This window comes from Tachypleus tridentatus, chromosome 7, assembly GCF_004210375.1.
Source record: "Tachypleus tridentatus isolate NWPU-2018 chromosome 7, ASM421037v1, whole genome shotgun sequence".
NCBI classification, from domain to species: Eukaryota; Metazoa; Arthropoda; class Merostomata; order Xiphosura; family Limulidae; genus Tachypleus; species Tachypleus tridentatus.
Genome location: NC_134831.1, coordinates 99,191,598 through 99,219,494, shown reverse-complemented (window position 1 = coordinate 99,219,494; position 27,897 = coordinate 99,191,598). Strand labels below are relative to the sequence as shown.

Sequence of the window (27,897 nt, the reverse complement as noted above, 5' to 3'; positions counted from 1 at the left end):
TGAGCGTCCTGGACGTCCTTCCACGTCAACTGACGACCCACACGTCGACAAAATCAACACCCTGGTGCAGGCAAATCGACGTCTGACTGTCAGGGAGCTTGCTGAAGAGTGTGGGATATCATTTGGATCTTGTTACGAGATTTTGACCGAAAAATTGAAGATGCACTGCGTTGCTGCGAAATTCAGCCCTCAGAACTCGTGAGTTTTTGGCCAAACACTCGATCACTGTTCTTCCCCACCCCTCCTACTCAACTGACCTTGCTCATTGCGATTTTTTCTTGTTCCCCAAACTCAAAAGACCCTTGAAAGGAAGAAGATTTGAGACGATTCCCGAGATTAAGGCAAATGCGACGAAGGAGCTGGAGGACATTACAAAAGAAGCATACCAGGACTGTTTCAACAAGTGGAAACACCGTTGGGATAAGTGTGTGCGTTGGGGAGGAGAGTACTTTGAAGGGGTCCCAGACCTGTAACTTCTAAATAAAGTACATTTTGTTTTATGACTTCAGTCCGCGTATTTTTTGAACAGCCCTCATATTTCTTAAAGTGTGTTGTACAACAATTTTTATAATATTAACATCAAATTTTAAAAATCTTCCTAAAAGAAAAATCCATAAATAGAGTTTTCTCAAGTTTTCCTTATATCAAATTCACAAAGAAAAACTTCAAACCTTTTTTTAATACACTGATGTAAAACATTGAATAAAGATTACCAAAAAACCTAAGTAAACAAATATCTACCTTTATTTTTTGCTAATAAATTAACAACATAATTACATGAGGATGACTATTTTTACATAAAATGGTACAGAAATAGCTTCATCAGGATCTGAGATCATAAGTGTAACACTAATACCATAAATGATTTTAAAATCCTTGTCATGGCAAAAAAAATAAATTACAGACTGAAACCATTAACTACAAACCAAAATATCTAAATTTAAATGCCACGATTTTAGAACATGATGTTAAATTTATGAAATTCTGAGTTGCAACACTTTCTTAAGAACTACCTTGTTTTTTTAACAGCACAATTGTTGGTATTTTGATAACCGCTTAAGCTTGAAAAACAAAATTTTGAAAAAACAAAAAACAATTATCACTCATTTCTAACCAAATTAAATTAGACAGAACTACAAATTAACCCAGTAAAAAATAGAATTACTTTAATATATCCTTCTGACATACCAGACTTAAATTTTTCCATGAAATGCTGTCAAGTTTCAAATACCAAATTAATAAATGTGATTTAAGTGAAACATGTCTCCTCAGACACTGCGAGTGATTTGTTGTACTTTCAAATTTTAATGATGATTCAATTTCCTCTTAAGTACACAATACAAATAAATTAATATCTCACCAGTTTTATTTATGCTTTTATGGACTTTTCTAATTTAACATCATCATTAAAAAACAAACTAGTCCTAAAAGTTTTTAGCTATGTGTTGTCCATAAAATGTTGTGTTCAAAATCAATGGAGTTCTCATGTAAACAGATGGAAAACTTTAAATAAACCATTTTCATGTATAAAACTAAAACATTAATTCAGAAGTTTAAAGCTGTGTTTCATTACACATTCATTCAAATCTCCCAGCAACATAACCAAAAAAATTAGGTATAATACAAAAATTTTAAGGAAAGAAGTGATAAAGTCTGAACATATTATGGCCAAGTTCCTTTGTAGTTTAAAATTTGATGCAATTCTGTAGAGTAAGAAAAGCAGCTGATTCATTTTCTATGTTTCTTTAGACTAGAACCATGAATCACAGGAAAATCTAGCTCCATTACAAACACAAATGGGATCAAGATAATACACTTGAGGGCTAGAAACAGATTTAAAATATGTTTTTATGTAAAGTCTTTGAAAAACAAGAAATAAAGCAAAGGATTTTGTAAAAAATAGAGGAAGCAAAATAACGGGGAAAAGTAAGGTTAACAGTAAGTGTGATCATTCGTTATTTCTGAAAACATGACAAAAAATTTAAAGCAAAAATATCTGATCTCTGTTTAGCAATTAAAACACATTTAGCAAGTATGTGGTGAATACTATCACATAACTTGTACATACTGGTATTTTAAATCAATCTAAATTAACTATTCTGTTTGGGAACTGAATCCCATCACATTTAGGAACACTTTCACTCATCATTCCTCATAGATAACCAATTCATAGTGACTTGTCAACAATTATAACAACATACAAGTATGAACTAACCTTTTATATGCAAATTACAACAGTACGAAATGATATGTAGATTAACCACAATCACACAATATTTTTCTTTATTATACATTTATTCCAAAAGGCAGGATTCCTTGAATCAGAGCTTTGGATACGCCCACAGAACTTAACATATTTTATTCTAAACTTTACACATGGGTCATATTCTATGCCGACTCACTCAGAGCTTCCCAGCTCAAGTCATAGATTCATTTTGATGTATTCAGCCATGCAGTATCATATTCCATGCCGACTCACTCAGAGCTTCCCAGCTCAAGTCATAGATTCATTTTGATGTATTCAGCCATGCAGTATCATATTCCATGCCAACTCACTCAGAGCTTCCCAGCTCAAGTCATAGATTCATTTTGATGTATTCAGCCATGCAGTATCATATTCCATGCCGACTCACTCAGAGCTTCCCAGCTCAAGTCATAGATTCATTTTGATATATTCAGCCATGCAGTATCATATTCCATGCCGACTCAGAGCTTCCCAGCTAAAGTCATAGATTCATTTTGATGTATTCAGCTATGCAGTACAGCTTTAGGATTTTACATGGCTGAATAATTCAAAATGAAGATTTTGGTTGAATTTTTTTCAGGAAAATATATGACTTAAACCAAGAAGAGTTCTTTTTTTCTAGGTGAGTTGGCTTGGAACAACCCATACAAGTCATTCATACAAAACATCCACTTTGTACATTTTATGACACTGCAAAATTCAAACACTAGGTGGTATGTCTACACTATTAAACCATGTTCTTCTTTACGAAGTCAGGAAAAAAGTCAAAGTTTCACACAAAAGGTGAACATGAAATTGTCCTCTTTAACTGAGCTTCTCATTACTTCACATTAAATGTGAAACATTTAACCACAGAAAAAAAAAAACAGTTCTAATTAACTATGGCAGGTGTCACTGACCTGAAACATCACCCACGATAACAACTGTGAATGATATAATCATACAAAAACATTACCAGATACTTCAGTACTCTATAACTCTTAAAGACAATGTGAAATTTACCATCCCCAATTTTTTCATCAAATTTATGATATACTGTCTTGTACATTCATTTAGCAATTCAAGTTTCCACAAACAAGCTACATACAATTTGAGCCCATGATTAAAATAAGTGACCATTTGCATATTACATATCTATTACAAATTTAAGAAAAACACAAATGGTGGTATAAAGATAACTGTAAAATAGTTAAATGACATTCATTTCAGGACACACATTACAGCTACTCCAGGTATTCAGAAGTCCTCCAACAGGCAATTACTGTAGAAATGGAAAGAGTGAAAGTTTTTCATATTTGGTGGGCACAATCAAACTGACACTCAAAAGTGCCCATGAGTTTCACAATGCCTGCTTCTTTAGGGCCAACTACTGATTCTTTTATTCTTACCAAGATATATGTTTGAGCTCAGGTCATTATTTATGATATTAGCTGTACAATTAGCCATTGTTTGGGTACACAGACAAGCTCACAGATAACTTTGAAAGATCCTGTTAACTACTATGAGTTTGGTACTTTAATTTTAATTAGTCTAGACAAGTGACATGCAGCAATGTGCATTGTCATACTATGCTGTTGTATACAGTCAAATATTTATAACAGAGACAAAGTCAAAGTTTTAAAGTTTAAATTACAAAACTAGATATTAATTATCAGCATGCTCAGCCTACCAAAAAGTTTAACAAATTTTATTGTGACCCAAATTGCATTTGATGAATTTCTTTCTGCTTGACACAAGGTCACAAGAGCTGCCATACTCATTAAGGGTCACAGTAGCTCATTGACACCCTGGGAAAACATCTCAGTTCAGTCCATATTATTGTCCAATTTTGTAATTCAAGAGACAGCTTTTGCTTACTAATCACCTTAGTGGGCAATCTGGGAGGGGCTGTTGACAGCCCTCATGCCTTTCTCAAATGAAAAAGGGCAATTAGTTGTATGGAAGGAAGTGTTGAGGACCCACATCATGTCCACCAACACTTATTACTGTGAAGTAGTGAGAGTCCACATCATGTCTATCAACTCTTATTACTGTGAAGTAGTGAGAGTCCACATCATGTCTATCAACACTTATTACTGTGAAGTAGTGAGAGTCCACATCATGTCTATCAACACTTATTACTGTGAAGTAGTGAGAGTCCACATCATGTCTATCAACTATTATTACTGTGAAGTAGTGAGAGTCCACATCATGTCTATCAACACTTATTACTGTGAAGTAGTGAGAGTCCACATCATGTCCATCAACACTTATTACTGTGAAGTAGTGAGAGTCCACATCATGTCCATCAACACTTATTACTGTGAAGTAGTGAGAGTCCACATCATGTCCATCAACACTTATTACTGTGAAGAAGTGAGAGTCCACATCATGTCCATCAACACTTATTACTGTGAAGAAGTGAGAGTCCACATCATGTCCATCAACACTTATTACTGTGAAGTAGTGAGAGTCCACATCATGTCCATCAACACTTATTACTGTGAAGTAGTGAGAGTCCACATCATGTCCATCAACACTTATTACTGTGAAGTAGTGAGAGTCCACATCATGTCTATCAACACTTATTACTGTGAAGTAGTGAGAGTCCACATCATGTCTATCAACACTTATTACTGTGAAGTAGTGAGAGTCCACATCATGTCTATCAACACTTATTACTGTGAAGTAGTGAGAGTCCACATCATGTCTATCAACACTTATTACTGTGAAGTAGTGAGAGTTCACATCATGTCTATCAACTATTATTACTGTGAAGTAGTGAGAGTCCACATCATGTCTATCAACTCGTATTACTGTGAAGTAGTGAGCCCACATCATGTCTATCAACTCTTATTACTGTGAAGTAGTGAGCCCACATCATGTCTATCAACACTTATTACTGTGAAGTAGTGAGAGTCCACATCATGTCTATCAACACTTATTACTGTGAAGTAGTGAGAGTCCACATCATGTCTATCAACTCTTATTACTATGAAGTAGTGAGAGTCCACATCATGTCTGTCAACACTTATTACTGTGAAGTAGTGAGAGTCCACATCATGTCCATCAACACTTATTACTGTGAAGTAGTGAGAGTCCACATCATGTCTATCAACTCTTATTACTGTGAAGTAGTGAGAGTCCACATCATGTCTATCAACTCTTATTACTGTGAAGTAGTGAGAGTCCACATCATATCTATCAACACTTATTACTGTGAAGTAGTGAGAGTCCACATCATGTGTGTCAACACTTATTACTGTGAAGTAGTGAGAGTCCACATCATGTGTGTCAACACTTATTACTGTGAAGTAGTGAGAGTCCACATCATGTCCATCAACTCTTATTACTGTGAAGTAGTGAGAGTCCACATCATGTCTATCAACTCGTATTACTGTGAAGTAGTGAGCCCACATCATGTCTATCAACTCTTATTACTGTGAAGTAGTGAGCCCACATCATGTCTATCAACACTTTTTACTGTGAAGTAGTGAGAGTCCACATCATGTCCATCAACTCTTATTACTGTGAAGTAGTGAGAGTCCACATCATGTCTATCAACTCTTATTACTGTGAAGTAGTGAGAGTCCACATCATGTCCATCAACTCTTATTACTGTGAAGTAGTGAGAGTCCACATCATGTCCATCAACTCTTATTACTGTGAAGTAGTGAGAGTCCACATCATGTCTATCAACACTTATTACTGTGAAGTAGTGAGAGTCCACATCATGTCTATCAACTCTTATTACTTTGAAGTAGTGAGAGTCCACATCATGTCTATCAACTCTTATTGTGTACATACATCAAAATGTCAATTATAAAGATACAGACAATAACAAATAAAACCTTTTAAATCATAAGTTACTGAAATCTCTCAAGAACAACAACTACAATAGGTTATAGGAATAAAGGTTAATGAGGTAAGTATCCTAACAGCATTACACAAATAGTGGGACAAGCAGTCAATAGCCTTCTTTAAAGTCTTGGCCAAATGTCAATATTTGGGCTTTGTTCACAGTACTGGTTGTCATTCTTGGTCTGTTTGTCTTTAACTAACACGTTTCCTATAATCTGACATGAAGGATAATATCCATCTGAAAACTGTTCAGCATACAACCTGTACACAGTACTGGTTGTCATTCTTGGTCTGTTTGTCTGTAACTAACACGTTTCCTATCATCTGACATGAAATATAACATCCATCTGGAAACTGTTCAGCATACAACCTGTATACAGTACTGGTTGTCATTCTTGGTCTGTTTGTCTGTAACTAACACGTTTCCTATCATCTGGCATGAAGGATAACATCCATCTGGAAACTGTTCAGCATACAACCTGTATACAGTACTGGTTATTATTCTTGGTCTGTTTGTCTGTAACTTACACGATTCCTATCATCTGATATGAAAGATAACATCCATCTGGAAACTGTTCAGCATACAACCTGTATACAGTACTGGTTATTATTCTTGGTCTGTTTGTCTGTAACTAACACTTTTCCTATCATCTGACATGAAGGATAACATCCATCTGGAAACTGTTCACCATACAACCTGTATACGGTACTGGTTATCATTCTTGGTCTGTTTGTCTGTAACTAACACGTTTCCTATCATCTGACATGAAGGATAACATCCATCTGGAAACTGTTCACCATACAACCTGGCAGCAACTCAAGCATTCTGGTTACTCTCTCCAATACTCATATGAACAGTTTATTTTGATACAACTCTATGCAACATTTTAGATTATTTGGAAACAGCTTCTACACAGTGTTTGTGCATTGCCTCATGCTGGGGATTAACTTAACACTTCTACACTTCTTAAGCCCTTCACAGATGCACTGACCTGCTTATGTGAAATTATGACCTAGTTATAGTCAAGTTTGACCTTTTGTGTTACAACTCCATATGTTAGGGAGGTATGTGCTTGTATCTATTGTCCATGGTGAGTGATTTCAGTAATTTTTGGTTTAAAATGTTTCTTTTGTAATTGTCTATGCACTGTTATTGATATCTTAGATGGTTGACATATAACATTTCCAAAAGACATAATCTTCAATGATATTGTTAGTGTAGGCCCACATCTTTCCATACCTGTTACAATTATTGTTTCTTCCCAAATTATTTACCTACAAAAGACCTTTAAATCACCTATAATTATTGAATTAGAAATCTATTGGTCAACAAATTAGAATTTAAGAACTGAAATAATACCCTTCAGATTTTTTTTACACAGTAATTTAAATTTATTTCTTAATTAAAACTTTTATCATAACCTAAGTCGTCATAAAAATATAAATAAATACAGAACTTATGACTTGATCCTGGATTAATTATGAAAAATATATTTTTTTTTACTTAAACAAAAGAAACTGAATATCATATAGTAACTCATTTCACATTATGTAATCAGATTAACTATTACTGGTGCAGAAACACGACATAGAAACATACATGTTTACTGTAAACCTAGTAAAGGATAAAAACAGTTTACTCCAACATCAAAATGCATGATCAATACACACAGTAAACCTGATTATCTTTAAAATTTTTATCAGAGTACTGGAAAGTAAACATCACCCTAAATTAAAATAATGTGTGTGTACTGGACTCTTCAAACCTACACCAAGTATGTAATAATGTGTGTGTACTGGACTATTCAAACCTACACCAAGTATGGTCTTAAAAATAAACATCACCCTAAATTAAAATAATGTGTGTGTACTGGACTCTTCAAACCTACACCAAGTATGTAATAATGTGTGTGTACTGGACTATTCAAACCTACACCAAGTATGGTCTTAAAAATGTTTGTTTCCTTTCAAAACTATATTACCTAGTTTTGAATAAAACTATTTGATATGGCCATAGTTGGTAGAACCATAGATCACCAAGCAGCAAATTACCTCCTTTGAATGGGGATTAGAGACTTATGTATAACCATCATGGAAAGTCAATGTTTTAGTTTTAAATTCAATGGTCACAGCACATAAGGTAACATCAGTTGCCCACAAGTTCAAATGTGCCATAATTCCTATGTTTATAAGCATTCAAAGGTTTAATTTGGAGAAAAATAGTAATATGAGAAACAAAAATGTATCAATTTTAAATTATTTTTTACTCTAGACAAACTTAAAAAAAAGAACAAATTTAATCATAAAAATCAGTTGAAATGTAAATAACTAACATGTACATCTTTCAGAAAAATTGAGAAATTTACATAAATGAAACATCTAGACACCAGAAGTCTTAAGAAAAGTTTGGGTTGAATAACTTGTAACAAATTATTTCGATAAAGAAGAATACAATACAGATTTTGACTGAAATTAAACAGACAGATTTATAAAAATACTTTTGTTCAGGTTCATTAACATTCATAAGTATAGTCCCTACTTCTGGGCAGGGGTGGTGCTCCTCATACAATGAATGCTGACACAAGGAAAATAGCTTTTAGTGTAGTTTACCCAATCTGATAACAAACTGGTATATGTACATCAATTATGTAACCCTATAATGTGACTCATAAATGGCTCAAGTAACATTAATAACAAAATTCACTTGTTTAATCTGGTTCACACCATAACAGTTGCTGTTTATGAAAACTGTTTACATGCAAATAGCATCTAGATAAATACTGTCTGCCATGTCCCAGGTGGCCTGATGAGCCGTGGCATTGAGCAAAAGGCCTCAGTGACACCTTATGTAGGAGTAGTGTGGTTAATGTATTATAAAGTACTATCCTTTGTTTTCACTCAAGAGTTCTTAGAAACAGTATGTTATTCACCTTTCATATTACATGCTTTCATAATTCACAATTCTATAGTATTTTTGGAGCAAAACTGTTTTAGAATAAGTAAACATGATTTACAATGCCTACATAACATCTAGCAGTATATCTTTCCTCTGCACTCAGCAGTTAATACATTACTAATCAACTGAATTGTACATTTCTAGCAGTTAATACATTACTAATCAACTGAATTGTACATTTCTAGCAGTTAATACATTACTCATCAACTGAATTGTACATTTCTAGGCTCAACATAACACAACTTCAGTTAATACATTACTAATCAACTGAATTGTACAGTTAATACATTACTAATCAACTGAATTGTACATTTCTAGTAAACATGATTTACAATGCCTACATAACATCTAGCAGTATATCTTTCCTCTGCACTCAGCAGTTAATACATTACTAATCAACTGAATTGTACATTTCTAGCAGTTAATACATTACTAATCAACTGAATTGTACAGTTAATACATTACTCATCAACTGAATTGTACAGTTAATACATTACTCATCAACTGAATTGTACAGTTAATACATTACTAATCAACTGAATTGTACAGTTAATACATTACTAATCAACTGAATTGTACAGTTAATACATTACTAATCAACTGAATTGTACAGTTAATACATTACTAATCAACTGAATTGTACAGTTAATACATTACTAATCAACTGAATTGTACAGTTAATACATTACTCATCAACTGAATTGTACAGTTAATACATTACTCATCAACTGAATTGTACAGTTAATACATTACTAATCAACTGAATTGTACAGTTAATACATTACTAATCAACTGAATTGTACAGTTAATACATTACTAATCAACTGAATTGTACAGTTAATACATTACTAATCAACTGTTAATACATTACTAATCAACTGAATTGTACAGTTAATACATTACTAATCAACTGAATTGTACAGTTAATACATTACTAATCAACTGAATTGTACAGTTAATACATTACTAATCAACTGAATTGTACAGTTAATACATTACTAATCAACTGAATTGTACAGTTAATACATTACTAATCAACTGAATTGTACAGTTAATACATTACTAATCAACTGAATTGTACAGTTAATACATTACTAATCAACTGAATTGTACAGTTAATACATTACTAATCAACTGAATTGTACAGTTAATACATTACTAATCAACTGAATTGTACAGTTAATACATTACTCATCAACTGAATTGTACAGTTAATACATTACTCATCAACTGAATTGTACAGTTAATACATTACTCATCAACTTAATTGTACAGTTAATACATTACTCATCAACTGAATTGTACAGTTAATACATTACTAATCAACTGAATTGTACAGTTAATACATTACTAATCAACTGAATTGTACAGTTAATACATTACTAATCAACTGAATTGTACAGTTAATACATTACTAATCAACTGAATTGTACAGTTAATACATTACTAATCAACTGAATTGTACAGTTAATACATTACTAATCAACTGAATTGTACAGTTAATACATTACTAATCAACTGAATTGTACAGTTAATACATTACTCATCAACTGAATTGTACAGTTAATACATTACTCATCAACTGAATTGTACAGTTAATACATTACTCATCAACTGAATTGTACAGTTAATACATTACTAATCAACTGAATTGTACAGTTAATACATTACTAATCAACTGAATTGTACAGTTAATACATTACTAATCAACTGAATTGTACAGTTAATACATTACTAATCAACTGAATTGTACAGTTAATACATTACTCATCAACTGAATTGTACAGTTAATACATAATCAACTGAATTGTACAGTTAATACATTACTCATCAACTGAATTGTACATTTCTAGCAGTTAATACATTACTAATCAACTGAATTGTACATTTCTAGCAGTTAATACATTACTAATCAACTGAATTGTACATTTCTAGCAGTTAATACATTACTAATCAACTGAATTGTACATTTCTAGCAGTTAATACATTACTCATCAACTGAATTGTACATTTCTAGCAGTTAATACATTACTAATCAACTGAATTGTACAGTTAATACATTACTAATCAACTGAATTGTACAGTTAATACATTACTAATCAACTGAATTGTACAGTTAATACATTACTAATCAACTGAATTGTACAGTTAATACATTACTAATCAACTGAATTGTACAGTTAATACATTACTCATCAACTGAATTGTACAGTTAATACATTACTCATCAACTGAATTGTACAGTTAATACATTACTCATCAACTGAATTGTACAGTTAATACATTACTAATCAACTGAATTGTACAGTTAATACATTACTAATCAACTGAATTGTACAGTTAATACATTACTAATCAACTGAATTGTACAGTTAATACATTACTCATCAACTGAATTGTACAGTTAATACATAATCAACTGAATTGTACAGTTAATACATTACTCATCAACTGAATTGTACATTTCTAGCAGTTAATACATTACTAATCAACTGAATTGTACATTTCTAGCAGTTAATACATTACTCATCAACTGAATTGTACATTTCTAGCAGTTAATACATTACTAATCAACTGAATTGTACATTTCTAGCAGTTAATACATTACTCATCAACTGAATTGTACATTTCTAGCAGTTAATACATTACTAATCAACTGAATTGTACATTTCTAGCAGTTAATACATTACTCATCAACTGAATTGTACATTTCTAGCAGTTAATACATTACTCATCAACTGAATTGTACAGTTAATACATTACTCATCAACTGAATTGTACAGTTAATACATTACTCATCAACTGAATTGTACAGTTAATACATTACTAATCAACTGAATTGTACAGTTAATACATTACTAATCAACTGAATTGTACAGTTAATACATAATCAACTGAATTGTACATTTCTAGCAGTTAATACATTACTAATCAACTGAATTGTACAGTTAATACATTACTAATCAACTGAATTGTACAGTTAATACATTACTAATCAACTGAATTGTACAGTTAATACATTACTAATCAACTGAATTGTACAGTTAATACATAATCAACTGAATTGTACAGTTAATACATTACTAATCAACTGAATTGTACAGTTAATACATTACTAATCAACTGAATTGTACATTTCTAGGCTCAACATAACACAACTTCTTTTTCATAATAATAATAAATAATTTGAAATATGAAAAGTTCTAAAAGAAAAACCCTAGAAACAATAACTGCCAGACAAACCTCTCTCTTCTCACATAATAAATAATTTGAAATATGAAAAGTTCTAAAAGAAAAACCCTAGAAACAATAACTGCCAGACAAACCTCTCTCTTCTCACATAATAAATAATTTGAAATATGAAAAGGTCTAAAAGAAAAACCCTAGAAACAATAACTGCCAGACAAACCTCTCTCTTCTCACATAATAAATAATTTGAAATATGAAAAGTTCTAAAAGAAAAACCCTAGAAACAATAACTGCCAGACAAACCTCTCTCTTCTCACATAATAAATAATTTGAAATATGAAAAGGTCTAAAAGAAAAACCCTAGAAACAATAACTGCCAGACAAACCTCTCTCTTCTCACATTTAGTTGTAAATAATACCCAAAAACAGACCAACATTTTCTTGAAGGGTGTTGTATGTTCTTTTATATATAAAATATTCATTATCTCTACACACTGTTGATCAATTCCCTATCTTTCTAAGATAATGTGCACTTTCAACATCTACCAAGTAATGCTAACATACATTACACAGACAGAAAATTAGTGATGAGTTTTGTTTCAAATTACACAATGGCTATCAACCTATAACTGTGAACTGGTAGACTAGAGGAAAGAAACCAGTTAACAGCACCACTATAAACTCATCAGATCTCTAAGAGATTTCAAAGCCATTCTTACAGAATTCTCACAACTCCAAAGTTTGAAACACATTTTTGTGGCACACCACAATATCATACTTGTAGTCTGAGCATGCTAACTACTAGGCATGCTTAATTTACATTTGACTTTTGCAGCACAAGTGTTCTTGCACTTTCTCGATAACGATAGCACTCCATTAAGTGGAAGCTGAACAACATGACGTACAGGATCAGATCTCTTGTATAAAATATTTTTATCATCTCATCAACTGGGATATCCTTTTTTGACATATCTCAAAACATTAATCAATTAGAGAGACAAGTTCAAACATTCAGTAGAATGTATTCATGCACCTGATCAAAATTCTTACTAAACACTGGTGATCATTAATAAAACAAACTACAAATCAACAAAGTAAAGGTCTGAAAGTGCAGAAACTAATCCACGTGTAACAACAAGACCACATTGACTTAATTAACAGTATACACAAATACTTACTGATAAGATAATACATACAAATGTTTGCTGATAACAAGAAGAAAAACCACACTGTGTTTATAACGTGGTCAAATCATGGAATAAATATACAGGTATGAGTACTTATAAAGTACACGACTTACTCTTGTAATATGTTCAGAAAGCACATCAATAAAGTCATATGAAATGTTTAATAACTACACTAAAAAAGATTCACACATCATACATTACTGTTATTAAAGGTGAAGCTATGACTCTTAAGTAATCAGTTGCCATATTATGGACCAAGAAACATTCAGGGCTGCTAACCAGTTTTCTAGACCTTTAAGATTTATCAGTAACAAAATTAACCATTTTATGGTTAAACTATCAGTTCTTTTGTCATTCCTTTGTTAAATTGATACAAAAAAGACGACAACATGTAGAATGATACTATCTAATTCTCAACAATTCAACATATCTTCTGAGAATTGTTTGTTCTTTTTCCCCATTCTTAAGGCCCATCATAAGCTATATATTACACATTAACCAACAAAACTGCTAGTAACAAACAGGAAATGAGTGGATTCTCTTTCAATAGTGTTTATAAAACCAATATAACATGCAACAATAGTTTTCAAAAATGTCTGAGTGGGGAATTCAGCTTCACACAGTACATAGCTCCTATAAAGTTAAAATATATGCTATTTATTTTAGAATTTAATGAAAGTTACAGAATTACACTTTAACTACAACTTAGCAAAAGATTCAATGATGATCAATAGGAAAGGGTAGCTACATATAAAAAGATTTGAACCTAATGGATACTGACTCATTAGTGTCCAATGTAATTGACAGGGCCTTAAATGTTCATGAGGCTAAGACTGATGGCGGACGGTATATTTTGCCAGGGGTTCTATTCAGTTCTCTACATTATGAATTCTGATATCACTTTTCACTTTAATCTCCTATAGTAGAAAAAATAAAATAAAATTTACAAAAGCACTTCATTTACATCAAAACTAGATAGAGTAAAAAACATATTTAATTAAAACAAGTAGTGACTATTAGAAGCAAATATATGAATCATAAAACTCACTCAAATTGGAGACCATGAAATTGTTGAATTTGACAAAAATGTAAAGTTGTACTTTTGTTTCAATGTAAATACTGAAAACGAAGAAAATTTTCTCCTAAACAAATCAATATCCTATTTATTTACTTAACAATCCAAATGCAGTTAAAAAGATTTGATAATAAGGGTTAGGTGAAATGTCGACAGAGGTATGAAACATAGCTTCGTATTTGTCCTATTCCTTAGTAGTTGTCACAGTTTGTTTCTCCTAACTTTAAATTAGATTTAACACTAGTTATTCCCTCCTTTTCCCAGACACACGACAACCCAACAAGCTGAATGCACGTGTTCTGTGAAGTTACTGTTCCAATACCTGGTGAATACTCATATAGTGACAAACTAAAAACTTAACTGATAAAAATTTATATAGTACTTATAATACATGAATGCAATGTGCATAAGTAGGGTCATGCTCTATAAGCTCTCTCCCAAAAGGATAGTTCTGTTCATGATGTTAGAAAAACACAGAGGTTCAAACAATTAAAATGTAGCACAAATATGATGCCACATAGCATTAGTACTTTCAAAAGATGGACCTTTCTTTTTGAAAGACAAATTGGAATATTTCTATAACATCCCACATTGTAACATTACCATGTAAAAATAGCAAAAACTACAAATAAAATCATTTCTTCAAAAATTAAAATATTTTTCAAATATATAACACAGATGAAAAAAACAAAAAAAGTCATTTTGAGGCTGAATTCTATCAAAAATTTCTAACAAGAACCTTCCAGTTTAAATAAGTACTGTTCCCTTAATAAAAACTTGTTATACTGATAAACAACTAGATTACGACATTTAGGACTAAACCACCTATATATTTTTATAAAACACAGTAGCATACCCTAGTAAGTTTACAGTTTTGAAAAATAAAATTCAATCATAGTTCAAAATTTCGTTTTTAGATCAAGTCACAAATATAATACAGATCACAGAAGCTATACAAGGTTTCTTCCTTCAGATTACCTATCCTATTTTTAATATGGTACAGAAAGAATTCAGATGAAAATCTAAGAAATACATTTAAACTTCCTGATTATTTTATTTGCAAGTTAATAAAACCTTTTTTGACAATCACTAACTGTATTTTATTTGAAGTAACCCCTAAACTGTAAGTACTACAAAGTCCAAATGAATTCAATCAATAAAGTACAATGTAATTCTTTGATCTTGTTCTATGATTAAAATAAAACATTTCTTGGAAAGATATTTTCAGAGGTAGTGAGAATGGTACTTTTTAATTTGTAATATTAAAGTAATCAATAATCTGCAAGTATTTTCTACCTACTTTTGTGTAGTTCAAAAATACTGAACATTTCTCAGTTTTTTTGCCTCCTATATAATGGTCTTTTGGTTGAAACAGTTTAACAAAAACAGAGTTCTTATTTTGAAGTAGATAGATTATCATGGTAAAAACAAGTTCTTATTTTGAAGTAGATAGATTATCATGGTAAAAACAAGTAATTTGTGTACAAAATACTATAAAAATTATAATTTATGTATGCAAAATATAATCTAGTTTCTTAAATAATATTTGGTGAGAAAACAAGGCAGCTCTATATTCATAGCATTTAAACATGGACAAGAAATTGGAATTTTAATGGAATTATGAAGCAGAAATATTTACACTTCAAAACTTAGGTTTCCTTCTTGATACATCAAGGTGACACTAGTTGCAACCATCCTTTGGAGTTAAAACACCTTACCACAAGCTAGGTTTGTGCTAACTAGCACAGCAAAGACTAAACCCAGTTAAAATATACCCTACCAGAGAACAAGCCTATACTTAATAATTTTAACTCAAATGTGTCTGATGGCAGAAACAAAATATCAGTTGGGTGAGGGAAGATGCTAGTTGTGGTAACATACACACAGTATGTAAACTGTACAAATTCTTTAGCAGGGGAAAGAAAGAAGGAATATTTAGCCAAGTATCTATCTAATTTTGAGCTATATGCACACTTATAAAAAGACTAATTGAACACTGAAGTAACCAAGGAATGCTAACACTAACTTCCATGATTACTTTCTAACACTTATTATAGACTTTACACTTATGGTAAAACAGAACAAAAAGTTCTGGGAATGTAGAAGAGCATACATTTAGTCGTTTATTAATACAGTAACCTAATACAGCCTAGCATATTCCATAAAATAAACAAGAGCACTGATGTTTGAACAAGATATTTTACACATATCAGTCCACAAAAAAAATGGACAGTTGTTGAGTTAAAAAGTTGCCTTACAAAAGGAAATATGTTTTAAAAAATTCTTGTGAAGAAATTATGTTTATAGAAAAAAAACTCAAACTTAAGGATAATGAACTTCCTTAGATGGGCAAATTAAGTACAAATAAATGATGAAAATAAAAACACCAAGGGCTAATTTAATCATGGCATATGAGGAACAAAACCTGGACTTAACCTACTGTTACACATTCTATAGTGTTTGAAAATCTTTTTTTTAATTGACTAATACCAAAGTCTTGGATTTATGAAACACAACTAACAGCAGTACTATCTCAACATTCAAAATATACTGTTCATGTATGAGCCATATATATTAATACTAGATTTCTCATTTAGCTGCACTGTAATGAATTTAAAAAGCCCTCACACTACAAAAAGTGTACATGTATCAACAACATTTGATATAAACCTGTGATGAATGCTTTAAAATGTACAAGCTATAACAACAATACTATGACTAACAAACATATTTCACACAGCACACGGCTGGACTATGCTATTGTTATTTGTTGTTACAATCTGTTCAATGTTACCATTTTGATCTGCTTCTCTCAGTAAACGAGATTCTTCTAGATTAATGTCAAAACCACGGTTGGGAATGAGATTTGGCACTGCTTGAAGTTCGATTTCATCATAAACTGTAGACATAAAATGTTGTTAGATGATATGCACTTATCGATGTATTAATTTTTTAACAGTGAATAAAGCAACACGTGACACATGATTTCATTAAAAGCATTTTACTTGTTCCTTGCTAAATTAATACAGGATCAAGACAAGAATGATTTGGATCCTTGCTAAATTAATACAGGAGCAAGACAAGAATGATACTCGGATCCTTGCTAAATTAATACATGAGCAAGACAAGAATGATTCGGATCCTTGCTAAATTAATACACGATATCCTTCCTAAATTAATACACGAGCAAGACAAGAATGATTCAGATCCTTGCTAAATTAATACACGAGCAAGACAAGAATGATTCGGATCCTTGCTAAATTAATACACGAGCAAGACAAGAATGATTCGGATCCTTGCTAAATTAATACACGAGCAAGACAAGAATGATTCGGATCCTTGCTAAATTAATACACGAGAAAGACAAGAATGATTCGGATCCTTGCTAAATTAATACACGAGCAAGACAAGAATGATTCGGATCCTTGCTAAATTAATACACGAGCAAGACAAGAATGATTCGGATCCTTGCTAAATTAATACACGAGCAAGACAAGAATGATTCGGATCCTTGATAAATTAATACACGAGCAAGACAAGAATGATTCCGATCCTTGATAAATTAATACACGAGCAAGACAAGAATGATTCCGATCCTTGCTAAATTAATACACGAGCAAGACAAGAATGATTCCGATCCTTGCTAAATTAATACACGAGCAAGACAAGAATGATTCCGATCCTTGCTAAATTAATACACGAGCAAGACAAGAATAATTCCGATCCTTGCTAAATTAATACACGAGCAAGACAAGAATGATTCGGATCCAAGTCACATTTCCAACAATTAGAGGTACTTTAAATCTCTAGTCACTAGAGAGCTTGCCCAGGCAAAAGATGGAAATTCTAATATTTGGAAAACTGCATGCACTGTAAAAGAACGTATGCCAAAAATAACCAGCAAAAATGTAAATTTTTTGAATCTGAGGAAAGTTTTTGATAATGCAGTATTGTATAAACTTTAAAATGAAAAGATACATTTTAAACATTCATACATTTTTAGGTTGGATTTGTTTCTTCTATCTTTTTTATTAAAATAACACAACACAAAACACATCGTACTTAGAAACAAGATTCTCAGAATCCGTCACAAAAAAAACAGTTGAAACACGTCTTCTTTAGTCCAACATTTCTTTGTGAAAGAAACACAGTTTATAACCTTTGTTTCAAGTCCCTTCAGGGCACGTGATGCCAGGAATGAGTTCAATTTAAAGTGACCTTTCGAGATGTTGAAGTTTAGCAACTTTTAAACTAACAAACTTTCTACAATTTCCATTTGACATAATTTCCAGTTTGATGCAGCATGTTGACTGGTTTCCAGTTTGATGCAGCATGTTGACTAGTTTCCAGTTTGATGCATCATGTTGACTAGTTTCCAGTTTGATGCATCATGTTGACTAGTTTCCAGTTTGATGCAGCATGTTGACTAGTTTCCAGTTTGATGCAGCATGTTGACTAGTTTCCAGTTTGATGCAGCATGTTGACTAGTTTCAAGTTTGATGCAGCATGTTGACTAGTTTCAAGTTTGATGCAGCATGTTGACTAGTTTCAAGTTTGATGCAGCATGTTGACTAGTTTCAAGTTTGATGCAGCATGTTGACTAGTTTCAAGTTTGATGCATCATGTTGACTAGTTTCAAGTTTGATGCATCATGTTGACTAGTTTCAAGTTTGATGCATCATGTTGACTAGTTTCAAGTTTGATGCAGCATGTTGACTAGATTCAAGTTTGATGCAGCATGTTGACTAGTTTCAAGTTTGATGCAGCATGTTGACTAGTTTCCAGTTTGATGCATCATGTTGACTAGTTTCCAGTTTGATGCATCATGTTGACTAGTTTCCAGTTTGATGCATCATGTTGACTAATTTCCAGTTAAATATATGATCAAAATTTCTCAGATGAAAAAAAATATAGTATTCTTTACTTGACCATTTGTTAATATCCCTTTTAAGTTCTGCAAGTCTTATGTCAAAATTTCTACCATTTCACCCACATACACTTGGTTACAAGACTGACAGATGAAAAAGACTCCTTGTTTTTCATTTTGAGGTGAAGATTTCAAAATCGTTATTTCTCTAGTGCCACGGACATTAGAGCTTTAGTTGACTTACTGACACTAACGAGTTGATGCAGTAAACAGAAACAAAAAATACCAGCCTCAATAAATGGGTTGAAGGTAACATCTATACACCTGAGGAAAATGTGAACACTATGAAATTAACCTAAATACTAGCTGGTCAAAAGTTTAAGACCATACTGAAACGAAGTGTTAATTGGTAAACACGTAATGAAATTTAGTCATTTGTGATCAATCATTAGCATTGTTAACATCTCCCACTGACATCTCCTGTGTTACATTGGGTAAAAACATGGCAAAGGCTAAAATTTGACAAAGTTTGAACGTGGCAGAATTGTCGAGCTGCAAAAGCAAGATCTCTCTCAATGTGCCATTGCTGGTGAGATTGGGCGTAGTAAAACTGCTGTTGTAAATTTCTTAAAAGACCCTGAGGGATACAGAACAAGAATTTCAAGTGGTTGGCCCAAGAAAATTTCACAGGCATTGAACGGGAGGATTTGAAGGGTTGTTCAGCAAGGCACCAGCTGATCGTCGAACTAGATTAGGGCTTTTACGGACGTAGAATGCAGCTCAAAAACAATAAGAAGGCATCTACGAGAAAAGGCTTTAAAAACTGTAAATGTCTTCAAAGGCCACGTTTCCTTCCATACCATGAAAAAGCTTGGTTAAACTTTGCTGAGAAGCACCAAACATGGAATGTAGAAAAGTGGAAGGTTTTGTTCTTTGATGAGAAAAAATTTAACCTGGATGGTCCAGATGACTTCCAATGTTACTGGCACGATAAGGATATCCCACCGGAGACATTTTCTACACAACACAGTGGAAGAGGTTTCATCATGATCTGGGGTGCTCTCTCCTTCCATGGAACAATGGAGCTTTAGGTTACACAGGGGCATCAAACAGCACTTGGTTACATTGGCATGTTGGAGAGAGCATCCTTATTGACTGAAGGCCCTCACTTGTATGGAAAAGACTGAATCTTTCAGCAGAACAATGCTGCAATCCATAGTGCCTGCAGGACAAAGGACTTTTTCATGGCAAATTACGTGATTCTTTTGGACCATCCAGCATGTTTGCCTGAACTGAATCCCATTGAGAATGTTTCTGGGTGGATGACAAAGGAAGTCTATAGATGTGGACATCAATTCCCAATAATGCATGATGTTAGTGAAGCCATCTTCACCACTTGGAATAAAATTCCAGCCAGCCTTCTGCAAACACTTATATCGACCGTGCCAATGCGAATGTTTGCAGTTATTCGCAATGCTGGTTGTGGAACTCACTACTGAGACCTCTTGTTGGGCATTTTCTACCCTGTTTAGAACTTCTTTTTGGTATGGTCTTAAACTTTTGACCAGCTAGTATTCAGGCTAATTTCAGTGTTCACCTTTTCCCTATTAAATGATAAAAAAGGTTTTTATTTTTATTTTCCCTTTTCTTATTTTCATCTTTCAAAGCTCTACTCAAATAAGTGGTTGAGTGTAACAATGCAAAATGCATATTTTTCATCTTCATTTGCCTTAAGATTTTGGCTAGCAGTGTATGTACAAAAGAGTTTTTTTCAGGACAATTATTATGAAACAGGGGTACACATAATAAGAGTAAATAGCTTTGTTACATACCAGTTTATATTTAATTATAAATCATAAGTTTACTTAATAAAACAACATTATATTTTTAAAAGCTTCTGTAATTATCATGCCATGTGTTTGAAGTATTTGGAATTTCAGATATGATTTGTTACAACTTATTAATGCAAAGTTAGAGTTGGCCAGTGTGGTGTCACTGGTAGTAAATTTATGTTTAATTCTACATAACAAAATTCCTTTTTTTTTTTTTATTGTACACATTTATTAATATATTACTGTGCATATTCATAAAATTTCAACATAAAACTTGGAAAAAGCTTGAAATGATATGTAGTATTACTAAAGCACTCACAACCTAATAAATAACTATAAAAATTGTGCATTATAAAGAATATAAATGTAGTATTTTCACTTTATGTACAGAAAGTATAATTTTACTCACTATGCCTTCCATCCCTGTAGATCAAAATGCAGCTCAGACAAGACACAAAAAGAACAGTTGCAGCTACCATTGAAGCAGCAACCATCCACAAGGTGGAGCTAAAGTAGTCCTCATAAGCAATTCTATGCTGTACTACTTCTAAATTTATCAAAAAAAGAGAGAGACATTAATCTCAAGGCATTTGAGAAATATGTTTTGGAAAACCTATCAATTTATTTTCATATTTTATGTTTAATCATGTTAAGATGAACAGGCCTTAGCAGCTAAGAATAAAAACATATCTAAAAATTACACTCACTATTATAACTTGGAGAGAAAATATTGGAATTCCTTTACCTGGCAAATCAAGAGGCTTTGTAGTTTTGACTTTAACAGTTGTGGGTTTCCCTTGTCCCAGTTTGTTTGAGGCCCATATTCGAAACACGTAGTGTGTATCTGGTTTCAGATGATAGATTAGAAACTCCCTCTAGAATAAACAACACTGAATGTTATTATAAAACTACTAAATAAGGCAAATGAAATGTGCTATTAAAAGAATAATTTATAAGATATCCTTAAGGTATGCAAGTCCTACTTTGACAAACATTGTACATTTTTGCTGTGCTTCACAAAATATGTTTAATTCATTTTACTACTATACTTACTGAAACATTTGGAATTGTCTCTATCATAGGCTATAGAAGTAGTGTACTATTGGAAGATGCAACTCTCAACTATTTTAAGGTATTTGCATAAGTAACAGTGTCAGGGTTTGCTATTAATTCCAGCAAACTAACAAGTTGCTGGCGAGTGTTGCAGCTTTGCTAATAAAACTTAGTACTAGAGAAAAAAAGAATGCTAGTACACATTTCAGAAGTGTGATTCACTAATTATTTTGTCAAGTATGAATACACCCATGATATTTATTTCAGTTATTAACATTCCAAGATTCTGAACACATACATGGAGTTATCTTTAGCATGATTATTTCACTTGTCAGAGTCATGCTGGTTTTGAAATCTCCATTTAAGATATGTGGTATACCCAAGATAAATAAAAGGAGATGAAACTTCACCTCAGGTAATTAAATATGTGGGCCAGCTACCCAGACTAACAATCTTAAATGCAGTTGTGTTGGCATCATGATTATAAACATGCAGTGCCAGAGTGATTCATCATAGGAGGTAATAATAATGTCTTAAAATGTCCATGATTAACACAAATGTTAGGTATACTAGCTTATGCTTTGTAATCTTTTGGAATTTGAACTATACCTTTTAATAATATAAGAATAATTCAATATTTAATGTTGAATGGCCATCAGCAGCACTGTATTGCAGACTTTGTTGACCCAGGTGTTCGTGGTCTTTATACTTCATTTTTCACCAAATTTAACCTTCTCACAACTTTTGTGAAATAAACATAAAATCACCATTTTGCATATCTAAAATTACTTTTGACACTTGAAAATATTTTTAAGTCACAAAAATACGATTTATACACAATTATTAATACTTAATATATAAAAGAATTGATCACAACAGTAAACTTTAGAGAAGAATAATGTTGTTAGTAGCAGTTCCAAATATCTTAGTGAGAAGAAATAACAAACATCAACAATAGTTAAGTTCATGTCCTGGGTACATGTTTGTTAATAATCACTGTATTTTACTATGCTTACTAAATAACAATTATAAATTATTACATATGCCAAAGATAACAGGTTTCACATAACTTTTGTCAAAAATGTTACGTTACATACACACACAAGAAAATACAATGTTAAAACAGAATGGAAGGTAAATGGCCACATTCAAACAAATGGTGAGATCCCATACTTTCTACTAACTGTATTCAACCAACAAGCAAGAAACTTATGTGTGTGGATAAGTTACCACTTGATTGTGTAATATGCCAATAAATACAACCTGTTTATTCTTGGTAGTACACACAGTGTATTGTTCAAGTAAGAAAATAATAATCAGAGCTCCCAGTGCTAACAAGTTATGAAAACAAAATGAACTTTACCTGCCACTAGGTTTCCTAAGTCTGAATCTTCTCTAACTGAATTTCTGAATTACCAAAACCCCACACAAAGTGCTAAATCTTTTGTTTACTTCATTTTCTTCTGTCTTAATCAAAAGTAATTAGCCTATCAGCATTTATTTAAATGATAAACCTTTGTCTGTTTTGCTGACCTATCTTACAACTTCTGACCAGAAGTTACTAATGTTAACTTATTTTGCCAACTAGAAAACAAAATATTTCATTAAATATAAATCTAGTTGAAACTGACTTAATGTATAAAATAAAACATTCATATGTTGCCAGTAAAAGAAAAAAGAAAATGAAATTCCAAAACAAACAGAAGTATTGTTTATTACTTTGTTTTTCAACATCCTGTTGCAATATTTTCGAAATTTAAGGACCTACAAAACATACAAATAATATATGAAATTATACAATATTTCTAAACCAAACTAGATACTACTTTGAAAGTTTATCCATTTCCATGCAATTTAGTTAAGTATTATTACTATGGAAAAAAAAATTAGGAGCTATCAGTGACACCCTCCAGTCACAAAAAAGGTTAATACAATCATGGACTCTGTAAAGCCTGAACAGGAATCACAGGATTACAACTCCTTACTGCAACAAAATATTACATTATTTCATGCTAGGACTAAACCTAGATTCTGGATAGTAATATGATATTAAAGTAAATAAAATAATCCACAGCACATACAAGAAATCTAAGAAAAGTGTTTGTATTGTTTTCTTCAAATTTTATCCATAAAATGTACTACAAAAGCTACATTTAATATAATAAATGTATATAACAATTACTTTCATTTGATAAACAACAAATACTTTTTTATGCACAACCATATAGGATCTTTCTAAAGCAGTGTTGAAATTCCTGTGGAAGTCTGATACCATGCAAAATAGGTATAAATATTTGTCTTCTGCTTTAATTTTCTATATATTTGCTCTGTATGTACAGTTACCAAAACATACATCAATGATGAACAATCCATACAAAATATTCTTAAGCATCTCCCACAAGTTACACTTAACACTTTTAATCAGTTATATTTCAGGATAGTAAATTAAACAAGTTAAAGTTACTGAGAACACATTTCTCAATCTTAGATTTAAGTGTCCATTTTAAGTTTCACAGCTACTATAGTACAGTGGTTGTGTGACATTTCATGTTATACAGAGGTAATGGTGTTTAAATATTCTAGAACAGTTGCATTAAAGTTTGTAATTCAGGCCTTAGAGCATTAAAAAAAACATCTAAAAACAAAGAAATAAAAGGCTTTAAAACTCAGTCTGATTTTATTCACATGTAATTTTTACCCTAAACAAATTTCTGAACTAGCCTATAGTAATTCATACTGTGTGTTTGAACTTGTTTGTCTGTGAAATTTTCTCACAGTTTTGGAGTTAATAGACAGACTCTGGGTGGTCTGGAAGGACATTTATCTATATGACATATCCCCTATAAAGGGGAGGCATAAAGGACCTAAAAGGTCACTCTGGACAGATGGGGGTCCAGCAGTAGGTTTTCAGTGTCAATGAATTTAAATACAATATTGCTCTTGGCAACCCATCATGATCCTAGGAACAACATTTTGAAATAGTATTTATATCTCTGTCCACAGGCTATCAAAACCTACAGACACTACAATCAGGTGTTCTAACAATGTTTAATGTTGAATATTTTCCCCAAACACACACCTTGAAGCAGCTCTAGAATTAACTATGGATAATGTAGGAGCTTGATTGATTCACAGAGGCCTCTATGAATCACGAAGAGAACAATTCAGCCCGACAATAGGGCACAAGTATTTAATGAGAGCTTAAATAGTTATCTCTGATGAAAGTACACAATTAACCATAATGTTAACAGATATATTTCAACACTGATGATTCAACTACTTACAACTGATGGACTGATTTTTATTGGCACAAGGAAGTGCTTGGTATCATTAGCTTCATGGAATAATGGAAAATAGACTAAAGTGAAGTGTGAGATAGGGTAACCACCATCATCACCAACATACCAACGAACTGTAGCTACTACCGATGAGGGAATCACTGTAACATTCACCAGCTGGCCTGGGCGAGCTGAAAAAAATTAACAGAGATGATTACATTTTGCAAAAAAGATTAAGGTAATTACCTTTCTGTATAACAATAAATAGTTACTGTTAGAAGAAACACAAAAATGATAGTATAATTTTAAAAGTCAGTGTTTACAGCCACTTCTATAATTAAAAGGCTGTTTGGATTACCCACTTCACAATTAACCTTACTTTCTAATTACCTGATGAACAATAAGTTCTTCAGTTGGAAAAAGATACCATTTTTGGTGGTATTTTTTTTACTGGTTTAGTTTTTTTACCACCCAGTCATAAAATAAATATTTTTAAAAGAGTAACAGTATTTAAAGCTATAATCCATACTTTTTACATGTTATATTTGCTAAGGTTGTTTTATCTGATTGATTCTTTTCTCTGCTGGAGCTATGAGTTCTTACAGTAGGAATTATTTCATATACAAGACTTGTTAAATTAAGCTGACAAAAACTTAAAATCATAGAAAACTCACTAATTTACTAACCTTGTTCGACAGAAATAAATTATCAGATTATTAAGAACAGATTTAATTCTATTAAATTATTAAAGTATAAAATGTATTTTTAAAATATCTATTATTGCATTTAGTTTGTGTATTTTAAAGTTTAAATAAAAAAATACTTTTGACATTCAACAAAGTCAACTGAGGAAAGGATCCACTTCAACTTGTACTTTTCATATTATTCATACAAGGCTTGCTCAGTGGAATAATAGTTAAAATAAAATCATTTTAAAGTAACCTTTTTATATGTGTACAATTTTCTATGTTGTAAGCCACGAAATGAACCCAGTAATTTTTATACATATAAAACCATAAAATGTTCAAGCCATAAACTAAAACACATTAATATGAAATAAAATATGCTGCATATTTTTAAAAAAGTATCCTAGGATACAAGTTACAACATGGGATTATAAAATGTATCTTAGGTTTTAGAGGTGACTAGAGAGGTAGGACCGACATTGCAATGGAGATACATTGTTGATCAGTCTTAACCTCCAATTTGCTAGTATCGTGTGTATGTGTGTGTTTATCCTCACTCATTTATATTGGGCTTTATTATTTGGATCTGTGAAATATGATTTAATCAACTAGGAATGATTAAGAATGTGTCAAGAAAAAGATATTACTACTGCTAACAACAGCTTGAGGAACAGAGCAACCAGAAAACCAAAAACCTTTCCTTCTACAACACTGTTAAAATCACTCTTATCAAATTATGATAAATGCAAAATAATACATGTGGGTTATTATAATCAAAAGCCATCTGTCATTTTCTTGCTCAACTCTCCATATAATCTAAGTCCCTTTGTAGAAAAACAGTATCTTATTTACTGCCATCAAAGACATCAATATTAATCAGCAACCTTAAATTTCATGTATGTCACTGATATAAATCCATAGCAGTAAATATCCCTGGGGTAATTCACCTCTGATATAAATCCAGTTTCACTGAACTTCACTTATATGAATGCTCAGTCTTTTTTTTCTCATGACCAGTTATCAATCCAAATGCATTCTGAAAACCCAGATCAATAAATCCACTCCCATATTTATGTAAACAATAACCTCTTAACCCTTTCACAACAAGCTAATTATAATATACACAAGTTTATGTACGTATTTTGTATTTACACTATACATTTTGATACGGTAGGTGTACTTTCACAACATTCGGCAGATTTTTAGTAAAGATTAGCAATTATTTGTACACAAAGAATCAGTTTTTAGTTAAATATTTTTATTAAAGATTTGTTGTAAAAATATCAAGTTTGTTTGGTTATTTGTTCAAGTGCAAATTGACTTCACGTTATGATAAAAAACACTACTCTTCATCCAAAGAAACTAAAGTATTATTTGTGTAATCTCTAAAACCTCCTAACTACATTTCAAACATTTGTTTTCAGTAACACTTAATATTTTATATCAGTTTCTATACCCTAGATGGTATCTGGGAATTGACCAATCTCATAACCATCATAAAGAATGAGGAAATAATTATATTTTCTTTTTATGCTAGAATGATTACATATTACAACATGAAAATAAATTTTTATTTTAAGTAGCTTAAGTCTCCTAACATTATATATTTAATATTTTTTATTATGTTGACCTTCTAGTCTTGCTTAGCTAACATTACATAACTTGCACTGATGAAAATCACTTGCACTC

General features: G+C 31.9%; 2 protein-coding genes across 13 annotated transcripts in view; both read right to left on the bottom strand.

Annotated features, from left to right (window-relative positions):
* LOC143256273 (protein turtle homolog A-like) overlaps positions 1-27,897 on the bottom strand; it is a 64,548-nt gene that overhangs the window by 22,310 nt on the left and 14,341 nt on the right. For 3 of the 10 annotated variants that reach the window (XM_076513284.1, XM_076513283.1, XM_076513285.1), the window contains exons 3-5: positions 25,529-25,713; positions 21,937-22,066; positions 21,601-21,738 (exon numbers count right to left, since the gene is read on the bottom strand). In XM_076513284.1, coding sequence (XP_076369399.1) covers positions 21,601-21,738; positions 21,937-22,066; positions 25,529-25,713 — 453 coding nt within the window. The other 7 variants (XM_076513277.1, XM_076513278.1, XM_076513281.1 and 4 more) reach the window with 5 other exon arrangements.
* On the bottom strand, positions 727-9,490 carry LOC143256274 (uncharacterized). Of its 3 annotated transcripts, XM_076513288.1 has the most exons (3): positions 8,016-9,490; positions 7,897-7,970; positions 727-7,851 (listed from the first exon to the last, which is right to left on the bottom strand). In XM_076513288.1, exon 3 carries the CDS (start codon positions 5,063-5,065, stop codon positions 4,175-4,177), a length of 891 nt encoding a protein of 296 aa, XP_076369403.1. In that variant the 5' UTR covers positions 5,066-7,851; positions 7,897-7,970; positions 8,016-9,490; the 3' UTR covers positions 727-4,174. The 3 variants fall into 3 exon arrangements, with proteins under 3 accessions (XP_076369403.1, XP_076369402.1, XP_076369404.1); XM_076513287.1 differs by having other exon boundaries at positions 7,897-9,490; XM_076513289.1 differs by lacking the exon at positions 7,897-7,970 and having other exon boundaries at positions 727-7,896; positions 7,971-9,490.

What these genes read in the sequence shown, in the direction of transcription:
- LOC143256274 (XM_076513287.1), bottom strand. Translation starts at nt 5,065, where the DNA reads ATGATGTGGGCTCACTACTTCACAGTAATACGAGTTGATAGACATGAT.